Consider the following 24,207-nt stretch of genomic DNA (forward strand, 5'->3'; position numbering starts at 1 on the left):
AATGAAATGTAAATATAGTTTAAACAAGAAGTAGTCAGATCCAGATGTATCTAAAATTACCTCTCAGTTGATTGTTTTCTATAGATACATTAAGAGCATTGATTGCATTGTGTAAATAATCATAGCTATATTTGAACATATTTCACATTGCCTTTTCCTTGCCAAAGGTCAGTACATGAGGAGCTTTGCTTAGTACTGAGCTAAAACTTTCAGTTTTCAACAGTTTCCTCTATCCACACAATTGAGGTTGATGGATGAATTTTTGCCGCTGTCAGTATATACCGATCAGTGTCTGCAGCGAGAGCATTTTTCCAGTATGTGCCTTCAACAGAAGACAATCAAATGATCAACTGCTGTCAAGCAGGAATGGCCACACACACTGATTTCAATTTGGCTGTTCCCTGCTGAACAAGCTGAATTACAATAAATGTATGGCCAGTTTAACACATTTTCTGTCTTTGGGTTATAACACTGTAATTCCACAGATACAGTACAGTAGGGATGGGTGAGTTCAACTAGTGGGTGGGTTTATCAAATTCAAATTCACAAAACCTGAAATTATTAGGCAAGCTATTGTCAAAAATGACATGCAGAAACAGGCACTGTCATAGGGGACATTTAATAAAGCAAGTGAGCAGTAATAGCCCTGAATTGACTTGTGTAAGCAGAAGCCACAGCAGATCTAAAAGCTACAGGAAAGACTACTCCTAAAAACATTTTTAATTGTGCAATTGTGCAAATTGGCTGGTGGCGCAACAGTTCTGAGATATGCAACAGGCTGTTTTAGGACTACCTTTTTGTGTCTGTCAGCAACAACTGTATTTGCTGTTTAGCTGCTAGGCCCCCCCTTACAGTCTTTTTTTTCACATTTATCCATATTTTGTTTTCTTCTAGGTTAGGGTAGAACTCAAGGTAAAACTTTTTTCTTTCATTTTAGATAAAGAAAGAGAGGGTTATAATTTTTTTTACAGCTGTGCCCCATTAGGGAGATTTCCCCCTCACCTCCAGTCCCTTAGCCACAACAACAAGTGAGGAAATCCCTCCAAAGTGAGGGAATCCCTGTTTGTCATCAGGGTCACCTGAACTAGTGTCCCCATTTGAAGATTTCCCCACTATTACTTTTCTTGGGACAACCCAAAATTTGGGATTTACTTTCACCTTCACTTCTAGTGATAAAGGTAAGCATGAAAAATCTGAAACTGTAAAGTTTATTTTTTTCAGGGAGATATATTGTATATTATTCTGCTAGGGCCTCTTTTGTTTTTTTGTGATGTGCAGTGTACACTTGTTACTGACACAGACAAACTTGCTTTGCCATTTATGAATAAGCACAATGTAAGCGTGTGAACCGCGTCAACCTCTGTACTTGCTACTGTCCTGTGGTGATTGTTGTTACACTTTTGGGATGTTGCAATAAAACTGACTCACGTTGTCTTGGTGTGCAGCCATTCCTTTCTTGCATAGGCAAAGTTGCTTGTTACGCCATCCCTGCCCAAGTAAAGCAAAAAGGGGCATGGTTGACAATTTAAATATTTTAAAAAATTCACAAACTAAAGTTGTGTTCTGTATGTGGGAATTTTTAGATGAATGTGACCCCTGTAGTCTGCTCTGTTGCATAATATTCTATAAAAGAATAAATGGTAATGAACTGGGGAAAACAGACCCTTCCTCCAGTGTCTGACCTGGGCGGCCCTAGATTATCTGCCATAACTTTTTTTAATAAACATTATATATATATATATATATATATATATATATATATATATATATATATATATATATATATATATATATATATATATATATATATATATTGAAATATTTTAAAATACTTTGTAGTCAATATTTTTTACTTGTTAGGCCATCCCTGTCCAAGCCAAGCAAACACAGGTTTGTGTTGATAAGCTCTATTGTACTGAAAAAATAAAAACATTTAGCAGATGCAGAGTACTTATGATGTTCATAACTGATATTGTTATATGATGTTTTATTTTCAGAAGCCAATCAAAGAATGGGGGTGATAGGCGCAGGGGTCCTTGTGATTTTGCTAATGATTCTCCTGCTATCATTGCTGTGCTGCTGCTGTGTCTGCCGAAAGAAAGAAGAATCAGAGTAAGTTTATATTTTACATTAATTGCTCAAGGAGCCAACACATTTATTGTTTCCTATGAGAATTAATATTTGCTATGAAATGACATGTCACATTATCCACATTGGCACTGCACTATTAAATCATTTTGATGGATTTGTAACTCGCATCAACATTGGCAGGTGTAAATAAATGTGATGCAACAAAGAAAAAGTATTATCCTTTATGTAATTTTTTTAAAGAAAATCTTTAAAAACATTAAGGCCTCATGCATAACAAGTGTTGACCAGTGTGTACCAGGCTTGGCCTTGATGGTGGATGGATGGTCTTTTGCAGATCAGATTGACTGCAGCAAAGAATGATACATGGCAATCAGAATGTTTTTATATTGGATATAGTATTATTATTATTATAAAGGATTTATAAAGCGCTGACAGTTTATGCAGCGCTTTACAACTTGAAGGTGGACAGTACAAATACATTACACTGATACAGTAGGAATCAGAGATCCCTGCTCGATACAAGAGATGATAACTGTGGGGGATGTGCTGATGGTGAAAATAAATGTAGAGTTGTTAGTTGGGGGGCCAGATAGGCTTCTGTGAAGAGATGAGTTCTCAGGGATCGTTTGAAAGTAGACAAAGTAAAAGATAGTCTGACAGATTGGGGTAGAGCATTCCAGAGGATGGGAGTGGCTCCAAAGAAGTCCTAGAGGTGAGCATGGGATGAGATGACAAGAGAGCTAGAGAGCAGGAGGTCTTGGGAGGAGTGAATAGGACGATTTGGTTGGTAGTTTGAGACCAGGTTAGTGATGTAGCTGGGGGCCAGGTTGTGGATAGCTTTGCAAGTTATTGTTAGTATTTTGAATTTAATTTGTTGATTGAGTGGCAGCCAATGGAGGGATTGGCAGAGAGGGGTAGCCGATGCAGAGCGGTTTCTAAAGTGGATGAGCCTGGCGGCAGCGTTCTTGATGGACTAGAGGGAGGATAGCCTATTTAGGGGTAAGCCAATGAGGAGGAAGTTGCAGTAGTCGAGGTGAGAGATGACCAGGAAGTGGATTAGAAGCTTTGTGGTGACATTAGTTACTAAGGGGCATATTTTGGAGATGTTGCAGAGGTTGAGGCGGTAGGCTTTGGACAGTGATTGAATGTGGGGCTTAAAGGATAGTTCAGAGTCCAGGATTACACCTAGGACCTTGGCATTGGGGGTGGATTGATAGTTGAGCTGTTGATTTTGACAGAGAAATCAGGGGAAGTGGCACGCAGGGGAGGAAATATGAGCTTGGTTTTGGATAGGTTGAGTTTGAGCAAGTGGTGGGACATCCAAGCTGATATGTCTGTTAGTAAGTTGGTGATTCGTTAGGAGACAGCTGGAGCGAGTTGGTGGGTAGAGAGGTAGATTTGGGTGTTGTCAGCATAGAGATGATATTGAAAGGCATGGAAGGCAATCAACTGACCCAGGTAGGAGGTGTAGATTGAGAAAAGGAGAGGTCCAAGAACAGAACCTTGGAGGACCCTGTGGAGAGGAGGATGTAGAGTTGTAAGTGACACTAAAGAAGTGGTGGGATAGGTAGGATGAGAACCAGCGAAGAGTACAGTCACGAAGACCAAAGACATTTTATTTTTTGAGGAGGAGGGGGTGGTCCAATATATCAAAGGGAGTAGAGAGGTCCAGGAGAAGTAGTACAGAACAGTGTCCATTGATTTTAGCCGTAATTAGGTCGTTTGTGAGTTTAAGGAATTCCTGTGGAGTGTTGATATAGTAGGGAAGGTTTAGAACCTCTGTGTGGTTCTGTTGATATCTGAGGTCTGGTTAGAAAAATTTCCTCTCACTTTCACTGTTTTTACCAGAAAGGAAGCAAAGGAAATTGTATACTTGGCAATACAGCAATAAAATGCTTATGGGATTCTAGCCTTTCCTTACCTTTCTAAGAAGATAGATTTCTCCTATCTCCATATCATAGTGACAGTGTCATCACTAGAATAGGAAGTTAGAGGAAATCTTTCCCGTGGAAGAACCTGAAACAGGTTCCTTCCCCGCTCTATGCAAATCTAAAAAGAACGTTTTGGCTGGAGATCAACCTTGAACAATGTAATAATACACAAACAACCATCTAACTGGAGCTGCAAATCAAATACATTATATTTGTTCATCCATTCTGTATATCAATTTTATGTGCGCATGAAACATTACATGCATTATTATTATTATGACAACATGCTTGAGTACTATCATAGGCAAAAGGCCACTCCTTACAATCATCTTCTATGAATGATGAATAATATGATTCTATAACGGAAGAGATTATGGCCCTAATATTGGCTTAGTGTACTGCCTCCAGCATGGGTTAATGGCTGGGGAAAAAAGAAAAACAATTTATCGTAATAAGCAGTCATTTCACTGATGTGGGAACAGATACAGGAGAAAAAAAAACACTAATATAATATGATTTCCTTGTATTCTCAACCCTTAGGCACTCCCATGCAGGCCACCCCAGTCTGCATGATGTATCTGGTCAGAATATAATCCATCCATAGCTAGAATTTATTAGCTGCTTATTTATTGGGTCTTTTCCTTTTTATGCAATGTCAGACATGGTCTGCAGCAAAACAAAGAAGCAATCAAATATTTTAAAGATTGCAAGTTATATAACAGAATGAATACACAGTTTTATATATGAGCTATTAATCCAGTACTACACACTAAATCAGGCAAATAAACAGGTAGCAGAATCATCACAGATCATTTGTCCATTGATTTGGAAATATTTCCATCTGCTCTGTGTTTTATTTTATTCACAATGTGCTCTCCACTAATTTAACTGCCTATAGATATATACCTTTGTCTTATAAGCATGGATTGTGTACAGCAGTAGTGGTCAACTTTCTAAATGTATACTTGTCCCCTGACATATCCAGTGTTGTTGCACAACCCCCAGTTTTGCAAATTTGCCGTTGTTATTTATTGAAATGGTGAAACTTAAAGTATTATTTTTTTGGAGAAACAAATAAAGTGCAAATGTCAAGTGCAAAAATTGTTTTTAAAATTAAAACTATATAAGTCCAATGAGTAATTAGTAAACCATATAAAAAGTCCACAAAGAATAGGTGTAAAGAAAATGAAGAATTTTCATAGCTCGTAGTGAAATACACCATGTGCTGAAAGAGAATTGCGTGATATGACATCTGAGTAGATGGCGCGCCCCAGCCAGAAGAACATTACAGATCCCTAACCACTGTGTTACAGACGGTCAAACAGTGCTGAAAAAGTGGAGCTCCACCCAAAAGGGGAAGTTCCACTTGTTAACACACTCCACTGCCATATTTGGCACTTTTTGAGGGGAAGGGGGAAGCGAGTACCTGGTTTTGACAGGTACCCGCTCCCACTTCCAGGTAAGATTGCCAAACAGCGATGTACGACATTTGCGGCCCCTCTTCTTCCCCCCGTTACCTTCTAGGACACACAGAGGTCCCAGAAGACAGCGGGACCATTCAGAAAGTGCAGTGCAACTCGCGCATGCGCAATGGCATACAGGCTGTAAAGCCACAAGGCTTCACTTACTGTTTCCCTTACTTCAGATGCCGATTGACAAATCTGCTAGCGCTACTGGACGGGTAAGTGTCCTTATATTAAAAGTCAGCAGCTACCGTATTTGTAGCTGCTGACTTTTAATATTTTTTTTTTTTACAGACTGGAACTCCCCTTTAAGATCTCCCTTCCACCTGTAAGCTTCATCCACCAGGGCATATATAGGGTATAACACCAGAATGGCTTTATTTACTATGTATGTAGATGACATCATGCAAAATATGTTCAATAATATTTTACATACAGATGGGCAGATGTAACCAGATGTGTCTCCCTTTACATCTGACTCTCTTGTATCCTTTTTTTCCCATTGCAGTCAAAGAAAAAAATTAATGCAAGAGAGTTGGATGTAAAGTGAGTGCAGTGGATTTCTTTATTCCCAGCTTCACTTTTGGAGAAACTGGTGATTTTTAGGATGCTGCTTTTAGAAGAAATCTCTTCCCCAGTTCTTGTTGATTTGACAAAAATGTGACAGAGAATTTTTTCCCCTTTCAATGTGACTTTCTAAAACAGAGATTCCAACGCACTATTCCCAATGCACACATTCCTGTAGAAATGGCATGTGACATCACATTCCTGATGAAGGAGTTCCTCATGGCTGTGTAGCAATCTGCTGTAACAATGTGATTGCTGAATAAAGTTTTGGATTCGCTCTGGAGATCCCTGGTGTACTGGTGACATTTTCTTGCTTTCTTTTGCATTAATTGTTACAGTAATAATAAAAAGTGTCAGTCGGAACATCAGAAATTTTTTCTTCACAGTGGTCTGAATTAGGGAAGGAAAGATCTCTGCAGCAACCAATAGCTTTTTTTCTCAGTAAGCACTAGATCACTATTGTAGTTATCTGTTGATACAGATGGAGGTAAGAGGTCTAAACATGAAAGCTGGAATCACAGGACATGCCTATGATGTCATCAGTGACATCATGGCACTTCCCCTTTAAACACAACCCAGAAGCATTGTGTTGTCCTGTGCTGCTACAGAGTGTTTTTATCGAGCACAACTGTAGTAAGATTTTACTGCTGGACCTAGGGTTGGGAGTCTTTTTAGTATGTTGTTAAAATATATTATGTTCTCATTTTAATAAACTGTTTTTCCATACAATGAGGTTGATTTACTAAAACTAGTTTTACTAGGTTTTGCACTCTCCAGTTTTAGTAAATCAACCCCAATATCTTATGTAAAATATCAAAATGTATAATGTCATTGATACTTGTTTATGAATAAACCTGTCTCAAGTTTTGCATTTTGTGGTTTGTGACAGTAAAATTATCATACAGACCAATTTGTCCTATGGAAAACATTACTTACAGATAGATGATAACAGATAAAATGGTGATAAAACCTTTGCTACGTACCACTGTTTTCCCATCGTATAATACAAAATGGCTGCAGAAATAAAAACTCATACACAGCTTCAAAGCATTACTACAATGGGAATAAGTCATGAATATATCTGTGGACAAAAATATTATACATAAAACCTATGTTTTAGGTGTAGATTCATTATAAATAGTTTACTGATTTTTTTTTTTCAAAAGTGAATTGAATACATCATGATTTATTGAATTTCATAAACTTGAAACATTCTGCATTTTTGCTTATCATCGCTATACAGTGAACATCGAGAGAAAGTTGCAAACAAAAAGCCCCCTCGACGCTTCTGTGGACGTTTCAGCCGAATCAGCATGAAACTGCCTCGAATTCCCTTGCGCAGGCAAAAGCTGCCAAAAGTAGTGGGTAAGGTTATTTATTATGACTTTCAAGCTGTCTTTCCAATGAACTTACAGAAGGGTGCATTTCTATCAGATTAGCCGGATCTAATAGAGTGCTCACTGCATGATCAGAGCATAATATTTCTCTCTTTTTAGTTTAGAAATGGGCAATAATTCATAAGACAAGGTGTGTAGAACTGGATTGGTGGTTTAGAGACAGACTATAACTACAGATCTACAGGTGATGTACAGTAGTTTTAAATTATACGAGGTAAACAATTGGCTTTCGAAAAAATAAGAACTGAGACCTAAGTTGGTAATACTTCAGGAAATCTGTTTCTAACCGGTCACCCAATACGCACATCTGCTGTTCAAAAGTTCATAAACTGTGGTGGACTTCAAGGACAAAAATACTGAAACTAAGACACGTTGTTATCTAGACAAAATTGCTACTAACAAATACAATGAAGCTAAACAGTAATAATTCTTATGATTATGTGATTCCTGATGAAAAAATGTTGAAATAGCTGCTCCAGGCATTATATTAAAGCGGGGGTTCACCCTATCGACGGGAAAAATTGTTTATTTTTTTATTTTACCTTAAAATCAGGCATTGTAGCGCGAGCTACAGTATGCCTGTCCCAAATTTTTTACCCCCGTACTCACCTTGTAGTCGTCCATCGAAGATTCCGGGGAATGGGCGTGCCTATGGAGACGGAGGATGATTGACGGCCGGCTCTGGCGCGTCACGCTTCTCCGGAAATAGCCGAAATAGGCTTGGTCTTCACGGCGCGTGCGCATAGCCTGTGCGCAGGCGCCGTGAAGAGCCGAGACCTACTCCGCCTGTCTTCGGGGAGAGTGACGTGCCAGGGCCGGCCGTCAATCATCCTCCCTCTCCATAGGCACGCCCATTCCCTGCGGGAGCCGGAATCTACGATGGACGACTACAAGGTGAGTACGGGGTTAAAAAAATCGGGACAGGCATACTGTAGCTCGCGCTACAATGCCTGTCTCGATGGTAAAATGTGTCGGGGGGGGGTGAACTACCGCTTTAATCTTTGTTTCATGTGATCTCTCCGATCTTCTGCTCTACATGGAGTGTGTCTACTTCCTCTTCAGTCTCGCCAAACCTTATTACATCACCATTACTTTCTGCTGACCAAATTACTGTGACTGGACAATATGATCTATTTTATTTCAGAAAGATGCGGCCAGTTGGATTCTCTGTTAGCATTCAAGGATAGTTTAATCATATTTAAACCTAGATAAAGAACAACACTGGACCTGGTTTCACTCTTGTATGACAGACGCTCTGACATTGGGAGCTCATGTCGTGTGAAAATCAATGTTTCCCTATAAGAGCCGCCTTAACTGGTCCGACACAAGTCTGTAGAATTTTTTAAACGTTGTCTATGGAGATTTTTAAGGGTAAAAGTTTGTCGCCATTCCACGAGCCGGCGCAAATTTGAAGCGTGACATGTTGGGCATCAATTTACGTAACATTATCTTTTACAATATAAAAAAAATTGGGCTAACTTTACTGTTGTCTTATTTTTGAATTCAAAGAAGTGATTTTTCCCCCAAAAAAGTGTGCTTTTAAGACCACTGCACAAATACGATGTGACAAAAAGTATTGCAAAGACCGCCATTTTATTCTCTAGGGCAGAGGTGCACAACCTTTTGAAGAGCAAGGGCCACTTAAGAGACCTGGTAACCGGTTGCGGGCCACAATGAGCAGAGCGGGTTGATGGCAGCCCACTCGGCTCTATAGCTCTATTACTCGCAGGTAATATAAGTCTATGGCTCAGTGCAGGTAACCCACAGGTGCACTGCTCTGCACCTGTGGATCAGTTTGAATGCAGCCCAGTAACCACTGCAGAACAGATATACCCATATATACACACTGTAATTTTAGTAACAAACTTACCTTTAATAACCGTAATCTATTCTATTTTATTCCATCCCAGAGCATGCAAGGTAAGCCTGCGCTTAGTACGCCCACCCCCCTCCCACAAAAACCACCACACTTACATGCACTCGAAATTGGGTTAACATGCACGCACTTTGACCACGCGGTCTCTAAAAAAGAGAGGCGAAGGACTAACAGGGCTGGTTGAGCAGGCAAATCCTCTCACTCCCTTATAGGGAGTCCCTCTGCCCCGTTGGGCTTCAAAGCGGAGCAGGTAGGGCGGGCTGTGTGGGAGGACCCCCTCACACACCCGCCATTGCCACCCGGGGCATGGAGAAAGGTGGCAGATTGCCTCTGGGGGAGGCCTGCCTACTCCCAACTCCTGCAGTCCGGCTCCTCTCTCGAGTTCACGCACAAAATACACTTTAAAAAAAAAAGGTGTAATATCACTGTCTATGACCATCCTAGATTTTATTTTTATTTTGGTCATATGTGCTTCAAAGAGTTATTTAACTTTGTGATCATTTTAAAACAAGTGTCATTATAGATTTATTTGACTCTACAAGTTGTCCTATTTATTCTGACACCAAAACTGTAATTTTGGCAAAGCTATTTACAAAGGCTAAAGAGATTAGATAGTGGATGGAGTTTTAAAGGCTAGTTATGGATAACTGGTTTAATAAGGGGTTAAATAGTAACCGTGTTTATTAGGAAAAAAATGTAAAGTGTCTGTAAACCTCAAACATGAAATATATATATATATATATATATATATACACATATACATACACAGTATACTGTATAGTATTACTTGTACTACTTTCCTTTTTAATAGGAGTTGATGCAGCAATAAATAACTTGAACTGGTGGCCTTACAGGCAACATATGTGCTGCGTTATCAGTTAAGAGGCAGTGGTTTGAAACCACAGTGCCTGATGAAAGCGTGTGCAGTTTTGAATGTATAAACTATATGAGGACATGTCAAAAGAAATGAATAACTGGCTTCCTAATATATGTAAAACCTTGGTCTGAACAATACATTTATTTTACTTTGGGATTTAGCTAATCCATCTGCTATCACATTTGACAAAACAAGATTTGTTTTAATGTTAAATCACATATGTTCTAGAGATTGAAATGAATACATCATTACTTTTGCAATAACCTTCAGTCACCTACACAAACAAGTGGAATTAAGTAAAAAATAAAAAAGTTTCCATTGACCTACAGTTTGTACAGATGATTTAGGCCTCATGCATGCCGATGTCGAGAAGCTGAAAATATGTGAGGCATAAAATTCTGGTCATTTTTCTGCATTCGAGGAGCCACAGGTGAATAGCCTACCATACCAGTGAATGGCTGTACACACCTTTCCAGATGTTTTGCATTAGGGAAATACATTGTATGCATATGTGCAGGTAAATGCAGAAGCACAAAAGCATCAGTGTTTACATGAGTATGGCCACATACAGCCATGGGCGTGGGAACAGATTTTTACGCCTAGCATATGTTCAGCATTTTACAGCCAATGTGCATCAACTGCTGTTTTTTAAAATAAAGTACAACTTTATACTACTTTTTACAGTATAATTTTTTTTTTACATAAAGCAACATTATTTATGGATTGATTACATATATAAACTAGGGTATGCCTACAATAAAAAAAAGTATGTACTGGTATTTGGCTCATGGTGTTTAGATACTTACTGTCAATATGCCTTTGGGGTGTGTCAAATCAGTGATCAGGCACAAACAGATTTAGTAAAGCTGGAGCGCGCAAAATCTGGTGCAGCTCTGCACAAGTCTGCACAGAAACAGAAAAGCAGCTTTCAGGTTTTTATGTCAAAGCCTAACTGAACAAGCTGAAGTTAGAAGCTGATTTGCTACCATGCCCAGCTGCACTATATTTTGAGTGCTCCAGTTTTAGTAAATCTCCCCCACTGATTTTCCATGTAGTGAAGGCGGTATAATAATTAAAACTTATTGGGGTTGATTTGCTAAAGGCAAATAAACACTTTGCAAGTACAGTTGCTCCAGAGCTTAGTAAATGAGCAGAAGCTCTTCTGACTTTTATCATCCAATCATGTGCAAGCAAGTTTTTTTTTTATTATTTTCCTTGCACTTGGGTATTCTTTGCAAAGTGTAAGTTTACCTTATTTACCAAGCTCTGGTGTAACTGCTCTTGCGGAGTGCGCAGTCTATTTGCCTTTAGTACATCAACACCAGTGTATCTTTTTTTTTTAAAATAACAAACAGGTTATACTTACCTCCACTGTGCAGCTCGTTTTGCACAGAGTGGCCCCGAACCTGGTCTTTTTGAGTGGCCCTGAACCTGGTCTTCTGGGGGCCCTTGGCAGCTGTCTCAGCTCCCCCCCCCCCCGCAAGAACTCAACACCTTCTTGCTAGGGAGCGAGCATGGTGTTGAGTTCTTGCTCCCGTGATACAGCCGACGACCATAGCCGCTCACTGTATCACTCTGCCCCGCCCCCGGCGCGCCGCTTGATTGGATGTGATTGAAAGCAGCGCAAGCCAATGGCTGCGCTGCTTTTAATCAACCAATGAATGAGCCAGGAAGACAGCCAAGAAGCCTGTGCGTTCACGACGCAGGACTTTTCGAAGGGTCAGGTAAGTAAACAGGGGCTCGGGAGAGGGGGGGTGCTATTCCTCGATTGTTTTTTCACCTTAATGCATAGAATGCATTAAGGTGAAAAAACATTTACCTTTACAACCCCTTTAAAGCCAAACTCAAGGAATATATTTAGATGAACATTTTTTTTCCCAATTAGCCACAAATGATATCAATTCTGTTTGTGTGTACCAAATGCCCTTGAAAACCCAGTTATCGCCTTGTGAAAAAGAAGTAGCAGCAATGACTGAGCTTAATACAGGGAGCTTTTGCACACGAACAGTTTCATATTGGATTACTGTACATATCTGGAAGAAGTACACAAGCACACCAAGATTCAAGCGAGAATGCACATGGTTTTTGTATTTATAAAATATTTGCTTATCCCAGACTTCTTTAAGCATACAAAAATCGAGGTATAGCCAAGAGGTCGGAAGGAAGGAAATGTTCACTCGGTACATCACATCATTATCAAACCTGGAAGTAGGCTGCATTAAACATTTGGCATTGTCTCTGCTGAGCTGGAATCCCCACCATGTAATGGACACATTCTTGAACCTAGAACATAGTGTCCTGTGTTTATTGCACATTTCATGTACTCTACAAAGCTGATTGAGTACTTGTACTGTCATCTCCTCCTTCAAGGTTTGTAGTAACGTTAGCTATACCTATTTATTAATTCTGAACTTTTACGTTGTGTTAATTTATAACTTTTAAATGTTGTTAATTTATAATACACAATAACACTGTTCATGCTGCTCTCGTAAATTAAAGTATCCCTTAACATCACTTAGTTACTTTTTTAGTCTTTTGCTTTAATACGAAAATAAAGAATTTCCAGGCTGAAGCATTTCTTAAATGGGATTTTAGTTTTATCACACAAAAATGTTTTCTTTATTGTGAACTACAGTAAAAGGAAAGAAAATGCTATTTTAGAGGATTTTATTTTATTGGACTTTGACATTTCTGTAAAAGCATATGAGTGATGAGATGAGAGGTAGTGGTAAAATATAATTTTTTACTACATCCTGTTTGCGAGATGTTTATTTACTTCAGTGCAAGGTCAGGCTATGCCATACTTTTCACACAAAATTGTCCTTTTTTTATATTACACTTCAGCCTGCACAAGCATTAAAAAGGAGAGCGAGAACATTTAGCAGGTGACTTTTTTCAGGATGACATTATTTATTTTGTCATAAGCAGCCTTTAGAAAGAAAGTTCTCAGACTAAACACAAGTAGACTTGGGCTTGGGACAAAACAAAGCATTAAAAGGCAACCCAAAACACTAATCTCCGTGTGACAATTTTTTTTAAATCAAAGTAACATATATATATATATATATATATATATATATATATATATATATATATATATATATATATATATATATATACATATATGGTTTAATTTTGCCTTGTGTTCACTCTGAGAGTTTTTTTTTTTATTTGTTAACCACGGAGTGCATTTTTAAGATGATTTTTTAACCGCTTCAATAAAGGGGATTTTCACCCCCTTCCTGCCCAGACCAATTTTAATTTTCAGCGCTGTCGCATTTTTAATGACAATTGCGCGGTCATGCAACACTGTACCCAAATGAAATCTTTGTTTTTTCCCCACAAAGAGAGCTTTCGTTTGGTGGTATTTGATCACCTCTGCGCTATAAACAAAAGAAGAGCGACAATTTTGAAAAAAGCACAATATTTTTACTTTTTGATTTAAAAATATAAAAAAAAATGTTTTCCTCAGTTTAGACCGATACGTATTCTTCTACATATTTTTGGTAAAAAAAAATCACAATAAGCGCTTATTGATTGGTTTGCGCAAAAGTTATAACGTCTACAAAATAGGGGATAGATTTATGGCATTTTTATTTTTTTTATTTTTTTTACTAGTAATGGCGGCAATCTGCGATTTTTAATGTGACCGTAACATTGCAATGGACACATCGGACACTTTTGACATGTTTTTGGGACCATTCACATTTATACAGCGATTAGTGCTATAAAACTGCACTGATTACTGTATAAATGTGACTGGCAGGGAAGGGGTTAACACTAGGGGGCGCTGAAGGGGTTAATATGTTCCCTAGTGTGTAATTCTAACTGTAGGGGGAGGGGACTCACAAGGGGAGGAGACCGATGTGTGTTCCTCTGTACTGGGAACACACTTCGGTCTCCTCTCCTCTGACAGGACATAGATCTGTGTTTACACACACAGATCCATGGTCCTGCCTTGATTGTGGGCAATCGCTGTTGCCGGGCATGCGCACCGAGCCTTGAGCGATCCAGCGGGCGCACGCGCCCCCTATCCGCCCGGGAAGCCCATATAATCCGAGGGTTCCCGCTGACGTTATTTTACAATGACTCGGTAGGGAAGGGGTTAAGGTGTGTTTAATATTTTATATTAACTGTAGTATCCTTTTTCTTAATTAGCTAGGATCAGGGGAGAACAGGGCTGAAGCACTGGAGGGCATTTTCCCCCAGGCCAAAAAATATATGTTGTTATAAGTGGTAGCTCTAAGTGCAGATAATTAAAGTGAAATTCCAGGCTAGCACTAACTAAGCTTAAAATTGCTCTTGCCACCTTCTAGCTCCTATACTACCTACCCTTTAGAAGGAAGATGCATATACTTATTATACCTATTTTCAGGGCATGCCAGTCTGGTCAGGTAATTAGCTCCCAGTGGCTGGCTTCAGGGGAGAGGGGGGCAACCGACAATGGCTACACCATAATAAGCCTGTGTGTGATGTCAACGCCCAGGCATTCCATGCTTTATTGGCACTCTGTCCTCTCTCCTGAATCCGGCCACTGGAGAGATCACGTGACTGGACTGGAGCACCTGGAGAATAGGTGAGGATATACATCTTTCTTCCACAGGATAGTTAGCATAGGAGTTAGAAGGGGAAAGGGAGCAGTTAAGCTTAGTTAGTTCTGGCCTTACATTCCAGTTTAACCATTGTGGGCCTGATTCCCAAAAGAGATACGCAGACTTAACTGCTGTTCAGTCTGTGCCTAACTTTGGAAACGATTCTCAAAAGGCTTTTTCCAAAGTTAGGCAGAAAATCTGACATGTGTAAGACACTTACACGGTCAGATCTTAGGATGCAGTACCGCATCCGCCGCTGGGGGCATTTCTCATGGAAATGCAGCTTTGAGTATGCAAATGAGGACTTAAGCAGATTCTCAAAGCATTTCAGCATTGTGATTTCTGCGTAAGTTCCGATTTTGCTTGCGCAAAACTAGGGCTGGTTTTACAATGTGTAAAGTTAGTCACACCTTGTAAAGGCCCATTCAAGCGACGGCATTTGGTATGCATTCCTGAGGGAGAACTCCACGGCAATTTTTAAATTCAAAACCGGCATGGGTTCCCCCCCCAGGAGCATACCAGGCCCTTAGGTCTGGTATGGGTTGTAAGGAGACCCCCCTACGCCGAAAAATCGACGTAGGGGGTCCCCCTACAATCCATACCAGACCCGTATCCAAAGCACGCTACCCGGCCGGTCAGGAAGGGAGTGGGGACGAGCGAGCGCCCCCCCCCCTCCTGAGCCGTGCCAGGTCGCATGCCCTCAACATGGGGGGGTTGGGTGCTCTGGGGCAGGGGGGCGCACTGCGGGCCCCCCCACCCCAGAGCACCCTGTCCCCATGTTGATGAGGACAGGACCTCTTCCCGACAACCCTTGCCGTTGGTTGTCGGGGTCTGCGGGCGGGGGCTTATCGGAATCTGGGAGTCCCCTCAAATAAGGGGGCCCCCAGATACTGGCCCCCCACCCTAAGTGAATGGATATGGGGTACATCGTACCCCTACCCATTCACCTGGAGGCAAAAAGTAAAAGTTAGTAAACACACAACACAAGGGTTTTTAAAATAATTTATTATTCTGCTCCGGAGGCCCCCCCTGTCTTCTTTATTAGCTCTATTACCAGGGGGGGCTTCTTCTTCCACTCTCCGGGGGTCTTCTTCCACTCTCCGGGGGTCTTCTTCCACTCTCCGGGGGGGGTTTCTTCTTCCGCTCTCCGGGGGGGGGCTTCTCCGCTCTCCGGGGGTCTTCTTCTATCTTCGCCGCTCTCCGCTGTTGACTCGGCGAACCCCGGTTCTTCTGCAGATGTCCGGTGCCTTCTTCTTCAGCGCTGGCTGCCTGCTATCTTTGTGTGTTAGCTCAATTAGTAACAGGCAGCCAGCGCGGTCTTCTGTGACGTCAGGTTCTTCTCTTCTGTTCTTCTCCCCTCTTCCGATGTTGACTCGTCGCCTCTTGACACTGCAATGATGGAAGCGCGCCTTGCATCCCATTTATATAGGCATCACCGTCCCATCATGCTCCGGCAGGTATCCACGTGGTGGGTGCCTACCCACGTGCACCCACCACGTGGGTACCTACCGGAGCATGATGGGACGGTGATGCCTATATAAATGGGATGCAAGGCGCGCTTCCATCATTGCAGTGACAAGATGCGACGAGTCAACATCGGAAGAGGGGAGAAGAACAGAAGAGAAGAACCTGACGTCACAGAAGACCGCGCTGGCTGCCTGTTACTAATTGAGCTAACACACAAAGATAGCAGGCAGCCAGCGCTGAAGAAGAAGGCACCGGACATCTGCAGAAGAACCGGGGTTCGCCGAGTCAACAGCGGAGAGCGGCGAAGATAGAAGAAGACCCCCGGAGAGCGGAGAAGCCCCCCCCCCGGAGAGCGGAAGAAGAAACCCCCCCCGGAGAGTGGAAGAAGACCCCCGGAGAGTGGAAGAAGACCCCCGGAGAGTGGAAGAAGAAGCCCCCCCTGGTAATAGAGCTAATAAAGAAGACAGGGGGGGCCTCCGGAGCAGAATAATAAATTATTTTAAAAACCCTTGTGTTGTGTGTTTACTAACTTTTACTTTTTGCCTCCAGGTGAATGGGTAGGGGTACGATGTACCCCATATCCATTCACTTAGGGTGGGGGGCCGGTATCTGGGGGCCCCCTTATTTGAGGGGACTCCCAGATTCCGATAAGCCCCCGCCCGCAGACCCCGACAACCAACGGCAAGGGTTGTCGGGAAGAGGTCCTGTCCTCATCAACATGGGGACAGGGTGCTCTGGGGTGGGGAGGCCCGCAGTGCGCCCCCCTGCCCCAGAGCACCCAACCCCCCCATGTTGAGGGCATGCGGCCTGGCACGGCTCAGGAGGGGGGGGGCGCTCGCTCGTCCCCACTCCCTTCCTGACCGGCCGGGTAGCGTGCTTTGGATACGGGTCTGGTATGGATTGTAGGGGGACCCCCTACGTCGATTTTTCGGCGTAGGGGGGGTCTCCTTACAACCCATACCAGACCTAAGGGCCTGGTATGCTCCTGGGGGGGGGGAACCCATGCCGGTTTTTTCTTTGAAAATTGGCATGGAGTTCTCCCTCTCAGGAATGCATGCTGAGCGACGCTGTAATTTTTTTTAATAATTATTTGTTTTCCCGGCGCGTATATTTTTTTTCACCCGTCGCAACTTTAGTGTCCCGTCGCAATCTTCAAAGCCGCCCGGCGTCAATTACGTTCGCGCGCTGCACGTCGGGAAAATTACGTCACACGCATGCGCAGTACGGCCGGCGCGGGAGCGCGCCTCATTTAAATTTTAAACGCCCCCCGGAGAGGAGGATCGCCTTGCGACGGCGGCACTTAAGTTACACGGCCTGAAATTTCTAGGTAAGTGCTTTGAAGATCGGGCACTTAGGTAGAGATTTTAAGTCAGTGTAACTTAACTGCTGAAAGTTAAGTTAGGCAGCTTTTTTGAGAATTTGGCCCTTAGTCCTCAATCAGAGTGGAACCCACAGTCTGTAACATTTGCTGGGTGTTATATAACTGCCTGTTCAGACCTGGTAGCGTTACGTCTTTCAGCATTGACTTCCTTTGTAGTTCTTGGATTTTGAATTCAGAGAGCTGAAAAAACAATGGTGTAGGCATACAAAACTATGAATCTACTGTGCTCATTTGTTAAAAAAATGTTTAAATCCATATTATATCCGCAAAGCTATCTTGTTCTCTTCATAAAGTACTTATTTTTTTCCCTTACAATTTTCCTTTTTAGCACTGTATACAAATAGGTGTATTACAATAAACTGTGTTCTGTAATTGTTCTTACAAATAGACTGTAAGCCTACTGCCCTCTGAAAAGCAATATGCAATGGATCGTTTTTCAGGGGTGTGTGGCAGAAGCTGACAGGCATTAAGGAGGCACTACTGCCCCCTACAGTCCCCTGTGTTTTTTTTCCTTTTAACCTTTTTGTATCTTTTTGTTTCATTGGCGACCTGCAATTTTATATTGTGGGACATCACTGCCACTGTGAGAAAAGTGTGAGAAAAGTGATTGAAGCGTTTGCACCAGCCTTCATATCGATTATGAATAAATTAAACAAAGGGTACCCCGCTCACAGCTCCAGACCATTCTGAGTACATGCTTTTTATCACCACCCCTTTTTCTATCCAGGTACATACACTATTGTCCATGGCAACAGACCTCAATTTGTAAATTAAGTGTTTGTGGGGAACTGTAACAGATACACCATGTTCAAAGGTTTTCCTGTATATAGATAGCAGCTCACTTCCTCATAGAATGTTAACAGATCCATCCGGCGAGAACTATTTTTCATAAATCCATGCTGATTATGTTTCATAACCAAATTATAGGATATAGTCATTTAATATCACCTCCAATAGTTTACATACAATTGGTGTTAGGCTGACTGGTCTCTAGTTTCTAGGTATATTATCTTTGCCCTTTTTTAAATATTGGTACCAAGTTAGATTTTCGACAATCAGCTGGTACCATTCCAGTTACTAAGCTGTCCTTAAAAATCAGTAATAACAGTCTGGCTATAACCTGGATAAGTTCTGAGGACTCTCAGGTGTAAGCCATCCGGTCCTGGTGATTCATGTTAACTTTTTCAAGTCATTTTTGGACATTGGCTTCTGTTAGCCACAAGGGTACATTCCTTGTTGAGTTACTAACAATACAGTTATGATTATTATAACCCTCCTTCTCCTTTGTAAAAACTGAGGAGAAGAATGCATTTAATAAAGCTGAATACTCTTTTTATTTGTAACCAACTTCTTATGATCATCCTTTATGAGGGCTATCAAGTTCTGACCTGTTCCTACTATAAATATTTTTAAAAAAGTGGGATTTTTTTTTTTACTTTCCTCTGTTATGTGTCTCTTTTGGTCTGTGTTCTCTTATTATAAAGTTCACTATATAAAAACTCAAAAGAAAAATCATACACAGTAACTTCTATCTGCTTTCTTGGTAGTGTCATATTTTATTCATTTGTTTAGATGGGCCACATGCTTGATCAGCCTATGTGCCCGGAGGCAGAGGATCCCTAGTGATAAACTGAAGTTTTAAAAAAAGAGAATTTCAGTCATCAGGGTAAAGAATTCAACGTAAATTTAAATAGATCAAAAATCTGCTTTAGTAGAAACCTGTCCCGTAGGAAATATAGGGACTGTCGATGTTGTCCTCTTTTTGTAAGTGCTAGTTGCCTGGCCATCTCTGGCTTTTATACTTTTAGTCACTAACCTATAACAAGTATGCACCAAGTGAAGTTAGAATTCTTAGTTATAACAGCCAGGCAACCAGTATATTCAGAAGTAGAGATGAAGCAATGGTAGCTGCTATCTATCTATTTATCTACTATATGCTACGTATTACATACACAAAGATGTTTTGCAAAAGTAAATGTGAATTTATGTATTCAAAAATATAAAAAACAAATGTGTTGCACTGTTCCTTTAAATTATTAACCCTACCACAATATGCTTAAAATAAATACAACATTTTGTAAACAACTATGTGAATATGTTTTATGATAAATACACAATTATTAAACCAAGGACACATCCGTAAAGTGATATAGTGAATTCACAAAGTCCAGTGTGGATAATATCACAAAATAACAAAGAGTGATGTCTTCATGTGTTAAGCTGCCTTGGGTAGCACTGTTCTACAGCAGTCAAATGTCTGTGTTTGTTATGCAATTACAAATTGGAAGGGCCTTTAAAAGATTTAACTTGTCTGGCCTTTGAATTACTAATATCCAACAAATTGCTTCCTCTACCTCCTAAATGCTTGGGAAACCGCCACTATAATATATTTTGCACTCAAAGCTTAACAGGACAATATATTATGCCTGCAGAGCAGCTCAGAGCATGATTAATTAGTTGTGACCATAAAAAGGCAGATGTTCTGAAACCTTTCTCTTTTGTCAAGTTCCAGAGATGTGGAGTTGACCAGGCCTTGCATTGATAACAGGAAAACTGATTATTAGCAGGGTTATCTTTTTAAGTGGGAAATTAAGAACCACTCAAGTTCAGGCAGGAGCAGATAAGAAAACTTAATGTGTTGTAAATTCTTCAGCATTTTGATGGATTTTATCAGCCAGCCCCGAACGCTGATTGGTATAATCCAAAATAAGATAACAATGTCTGTACTTAATGCAGCACTGACTGTGTTATCTTTGGAAACAGTTAACTGGTAAGGGCAAAACCAGTCATTTTTATTTTAGTCTTCAGAACTTTCATTTTCCCAAGCTTTTGGAAGCTGTACTTACTCATGTAATCATGACCTTTTACAGTTTTTTTTCTGGGGAATAAAGCTTGCCATATATGTTAGACAGCAGTATAATCCACAATTTAACCACCTACATTTGGAAGGGTACTGTAGAAATTCTACAGTTAAAATATTTATAGGTGTGGTATCAAACGCATTTAAAGTGTATGTATAGGCAAAACTATTTTTGCATGTTAGGATAGAGTAGAGCTCTATCAAGTTCAAGATTCACTATCTCTATTTGCTATACTTAGCATTGATCCAGAACTGAAAGTGAGGGAAAATCCCAAAGTTGTTGTTGAAACAAAAATATAGGGGGGAATCTCTTCCAATAGGTAAATCTGTTTTGGTGACCACTGTCTAAGAAAGGGGATTCCCCTCACTTTGTAGAGATTTTCATCCCAACTCCTGTTGCATCTTAGGGACAAGCAGTGAAAGGAAATCTCCCAATAGGACAAACTGGGGTTTATTTACTAAAGCTGGAGAGTGTAAAATCTGGCTCACTTCTGCACCCTAACAAATCAGCTTCTAGCTTTAGCTTTGGCAAATAAGCTTTGGCAATAAAACCTGGAAACTGATTGGCTTCTATGCAGAAGTGAGCCTGATTTTGGACTCTCCAGCTTTAGTAAATACACCCCATTGTCACATACCTGGTGATGGAGCCTGATGTAAAGAGGTAGGCGTCTCATACTGGTAGCAGGAGGCGCGAGAGCTCAGAGTGGCATAAGTGCCTGACAGTTCTCACAGTAACAGATGTGGGGTCTGTGTGTATCCAGATGCAGACTGGACTGAGGATGCAGAGTAATAGGGATGAAAGGATAGCAGGGCACTGGCAGATGGACAGTAGGCACTTGGCAACCTGAAAGATGGCTGAACACAGAAGAAGTCACAGGTTCAGGATACAGAGCAGAGTCAGGCAAGCTGGGTCAGTAACTGGTAAGCAGGTCAGAAGCAAAACGGTAGTAAGGAGAGTAGTCAGAGTCCAGGCCAGAGTCAGTAACAGTGAGACAGGTAGGCAAAGGAAGCAGAAAGAGATGTGGTCCAAAGACAAACCAGTAGTTGGTACAGGCAGAGTTCTAGCGTGGTCAGGGCAGATCAGGTCAGCAATAGGAGATCAGATACATGAACGGGTAGCAGATATGCAGGAAATGCTGTAGCTTGCATAACAGTGTAAATTTGTTGTCCCCTAAAACTAACTCAACACAGCCATTAATGTCTAAACCGCTGGCAACAAAAGTGAGTACACCCCTAAGTGAAAATCTCCAAATTGGGCCAAGGTGTCAATATTTTGTGTGGCCAAAATAGTTTGTCAGCACTGCCTTAAACCTCTTGGGCATAGAGTTCACCAGAGCCTCACAGGTTGCCACTGGAATCCTCTTCCACTCCTCCTTGATGACATCACGGAGCTGGTGGATGTTAAAGATCTTGCGCACCTCCACCTTCCATTTGAGGATGCCCCACAGGTGCTCAATAGGGTTTAAGTCTGGAGACATTCTTGGCCAGCCCATCGCCTTTACCCTCAGCTTCTTTAGCAAGGCAGTGAGTGTGTTTGGGGTCATTATTATGTTGGAATACTGCCCTGCGGCCCAGTCTCCAAAGGGAAGGGATCGTGCTCTTCTTCGGTATGTCACAGTACATGTTGGCATTAATGGTTTCCTCAGTGAACTGTAGCTCATGCAGCCGCAGACATGACACTCCCACCACCATGCTTGACTGTAGACAAGATAATCCTCACCTAGTTGCCGCCAGACACACTTGACACCATCCACAGGACATGGTTCCAGTAATCTATGTCCTTAGTCTGCTTGTCTTCAGCAAACTGTTTGCAGGCTTTCTTGTGTATCATCTTCTGGGACAACAGTCATGCAGACCAATTTGATGCAGTGTGTGGCGTATGGTCTGAGCACTGACAGGCTGACCCCCTGCCCCTTCAACCTCTGCAGCAATTCTGGCAGCACTCATAAGTCTATTTCCCAAAGACAACCTCTGGATATAACGCTGAGCATGTGCACTCAACTTCTTTGGTCGACCATGGCGTGGCCTGTTCTGAGTGGAACCTGTCCTGTTAAACCACTGTATGGTCTTAGCCACTGTGCCGCAGCTCAGTTTCAGGGTCTTTGCAATCTTCTTATAACCTAGACCATCTTTATGTAGAGCAACAATTCTTTTTTTCAGATCCTCAGAGAGTTCTTTGCCATGAGGTGCCATGTTGAACTTCCAGTGACCAGTATGAGAGAGTGAGAGCGATAACACAAAATTTAACACACCTGCTCCCTATTCACACCTGAGACCTTGTAACATCAACAAGTCACATGACACGGGGAGGGAAAATGGCTAATTTGGCCCAATTTGGACATTTTTACTTAGGGGTGTACTGACTTTTGTTGCCAGCGATTTAGACATTAATGGCTGTGTGTTGAGTTATTGTGAGGGGACTGCAAAGTTACACTGTTATACAAGGTGTACACTCACTACTTTACATTGTAGCAAAGTGTCATTTCTTCAGTGTTCTTCAGATGCTCGATTAATAACTATTCTACTAACACATGAATGATCAAGGGGTAGTCTCATAGATGCATCGGCCCCTGATTCATGGTGCCTTTTAATCATATTGGATTTGTTTTCCTTTTTTTTTTCAGTAAAACAGTATTAAACTAAAAACTATTATATTGCAACCAATTATTAAACATGGTGGCTGCATTTATTTTTTTATTTTCTTCTTTTAATATTTTATCCTTTTAATTTTACCTGTTAATCCGGCCTGTAATTCTGTTATTTTTACATTTAACAGGCCAAGCTGTCCAGCAAAAGCATCAGTTAGAGGGTTGGGATAAACCATTTAACACTGACAGGGGTATTTACAATGGTCCTTTTTTTTTTGTATATAATAATATGCTGTCACTGCTTTAAAAGTGTAAGATGGAGTTTGGCTTTAATTTGTTACTGGAGTCCATCTAAATCTGCTAGGACATCTACCACTACCCTCTCCGCAGGTTGACAATGCTGCTGTCCAAATGGGGGGGGGGGGGGGGGAATTTAACTGGTGCACTTAGAATCTGGTGCAGCTGTGTATGGTTTCCAATAATCGTAATCTTGTTCAATTAAAGTGGTTCTAAAGGTAGAAGGTGTTTTATCATGAGAGCCTTGGCTGTCCGGGCCTCTCCCTCCTGGTTGGCTGAGACACAATCAAAGTCAGTGAGACAATGAGGAGAGAAAGGGGGAGGCCAAGCCACAGATCCGTGTCTGAATGGATACACAGAGCAGCGGCTCTGGTTTCCCCATAGCAAGCTGCTTGCTATGAGGGCACTCGGCAGGAAGGCAGGGCCAGGAGCGCCGGTGAGGGACCCAAGAAAAGGAAGATCTGAGCTGCTCTGTGCAAAACCACTGCACAGAGCAGGTGAGTATAACATTATTGTTATTTTTAAACAAAAAAATATTTTTTTAAATGTAACCTCACTTTAAACTTTGGCAATTAAACCTGGAACCTGGTTTCTATGCAGAGTTGCACAAATTGTTGTACTATCTAGCTTTAGCAAATAACCCCCAAAGTGTCTCTGTTTAGTGGAAACACCCTATAACCCTATTCCCCAGTAACAGGGGAATTTACTGGTGCAGCCAGAATCTTGAGCACAGGGCCTATCCTAGGGTCACAGGCGCCTGGGTGCAGAAATATGTCTGACGCCCCCACATGGGCGCCGTCATTTTACTAACTCCTCCCCT

The 24,207-nt window shown here is 41.4% G+C and overlaps 1 protein-coding gene across 1 annotated transcript in view; it reads left to right on the forward strand.

Moving 5' to 3' along the window:
* The window catches only part of SCARF2 (scavenger receptor class F member 2), a 321,667-nt gene that overhangs the window by 260,696 nt on the left and 36,764 nt on the right, over positions 1-24,207 (forward strand). Inside the window, exons 8-9 of the mRNA XM_040350653.1 lie at positions 1,998-2,112; positions 7,296-7,417. Of these exons, the coding sequence (XP_040206587.1) occupies positions 1,998-2,112; positions 7,296-7,417 (237 nt within the window). The remainder of the gene's footprint in view (positions 1-1,997; positions 2,113-7,295; positions 7,418-24,207) is intronic.

This window comes from Rana temporaria, chromosome 1 (genome assembly GCF_905171775.1).
Source record: "Rana temporaria chromosome 1, aRanTem1.1, whole genome shotgun sequence".
In the NCBI taxonomy this organism is placed as follows: domain Eukaryota; kingdom Metazoa; phylum Chordata; class Amphibia; order Anura; family Ranidae; genus Rana; species Rana temporaria.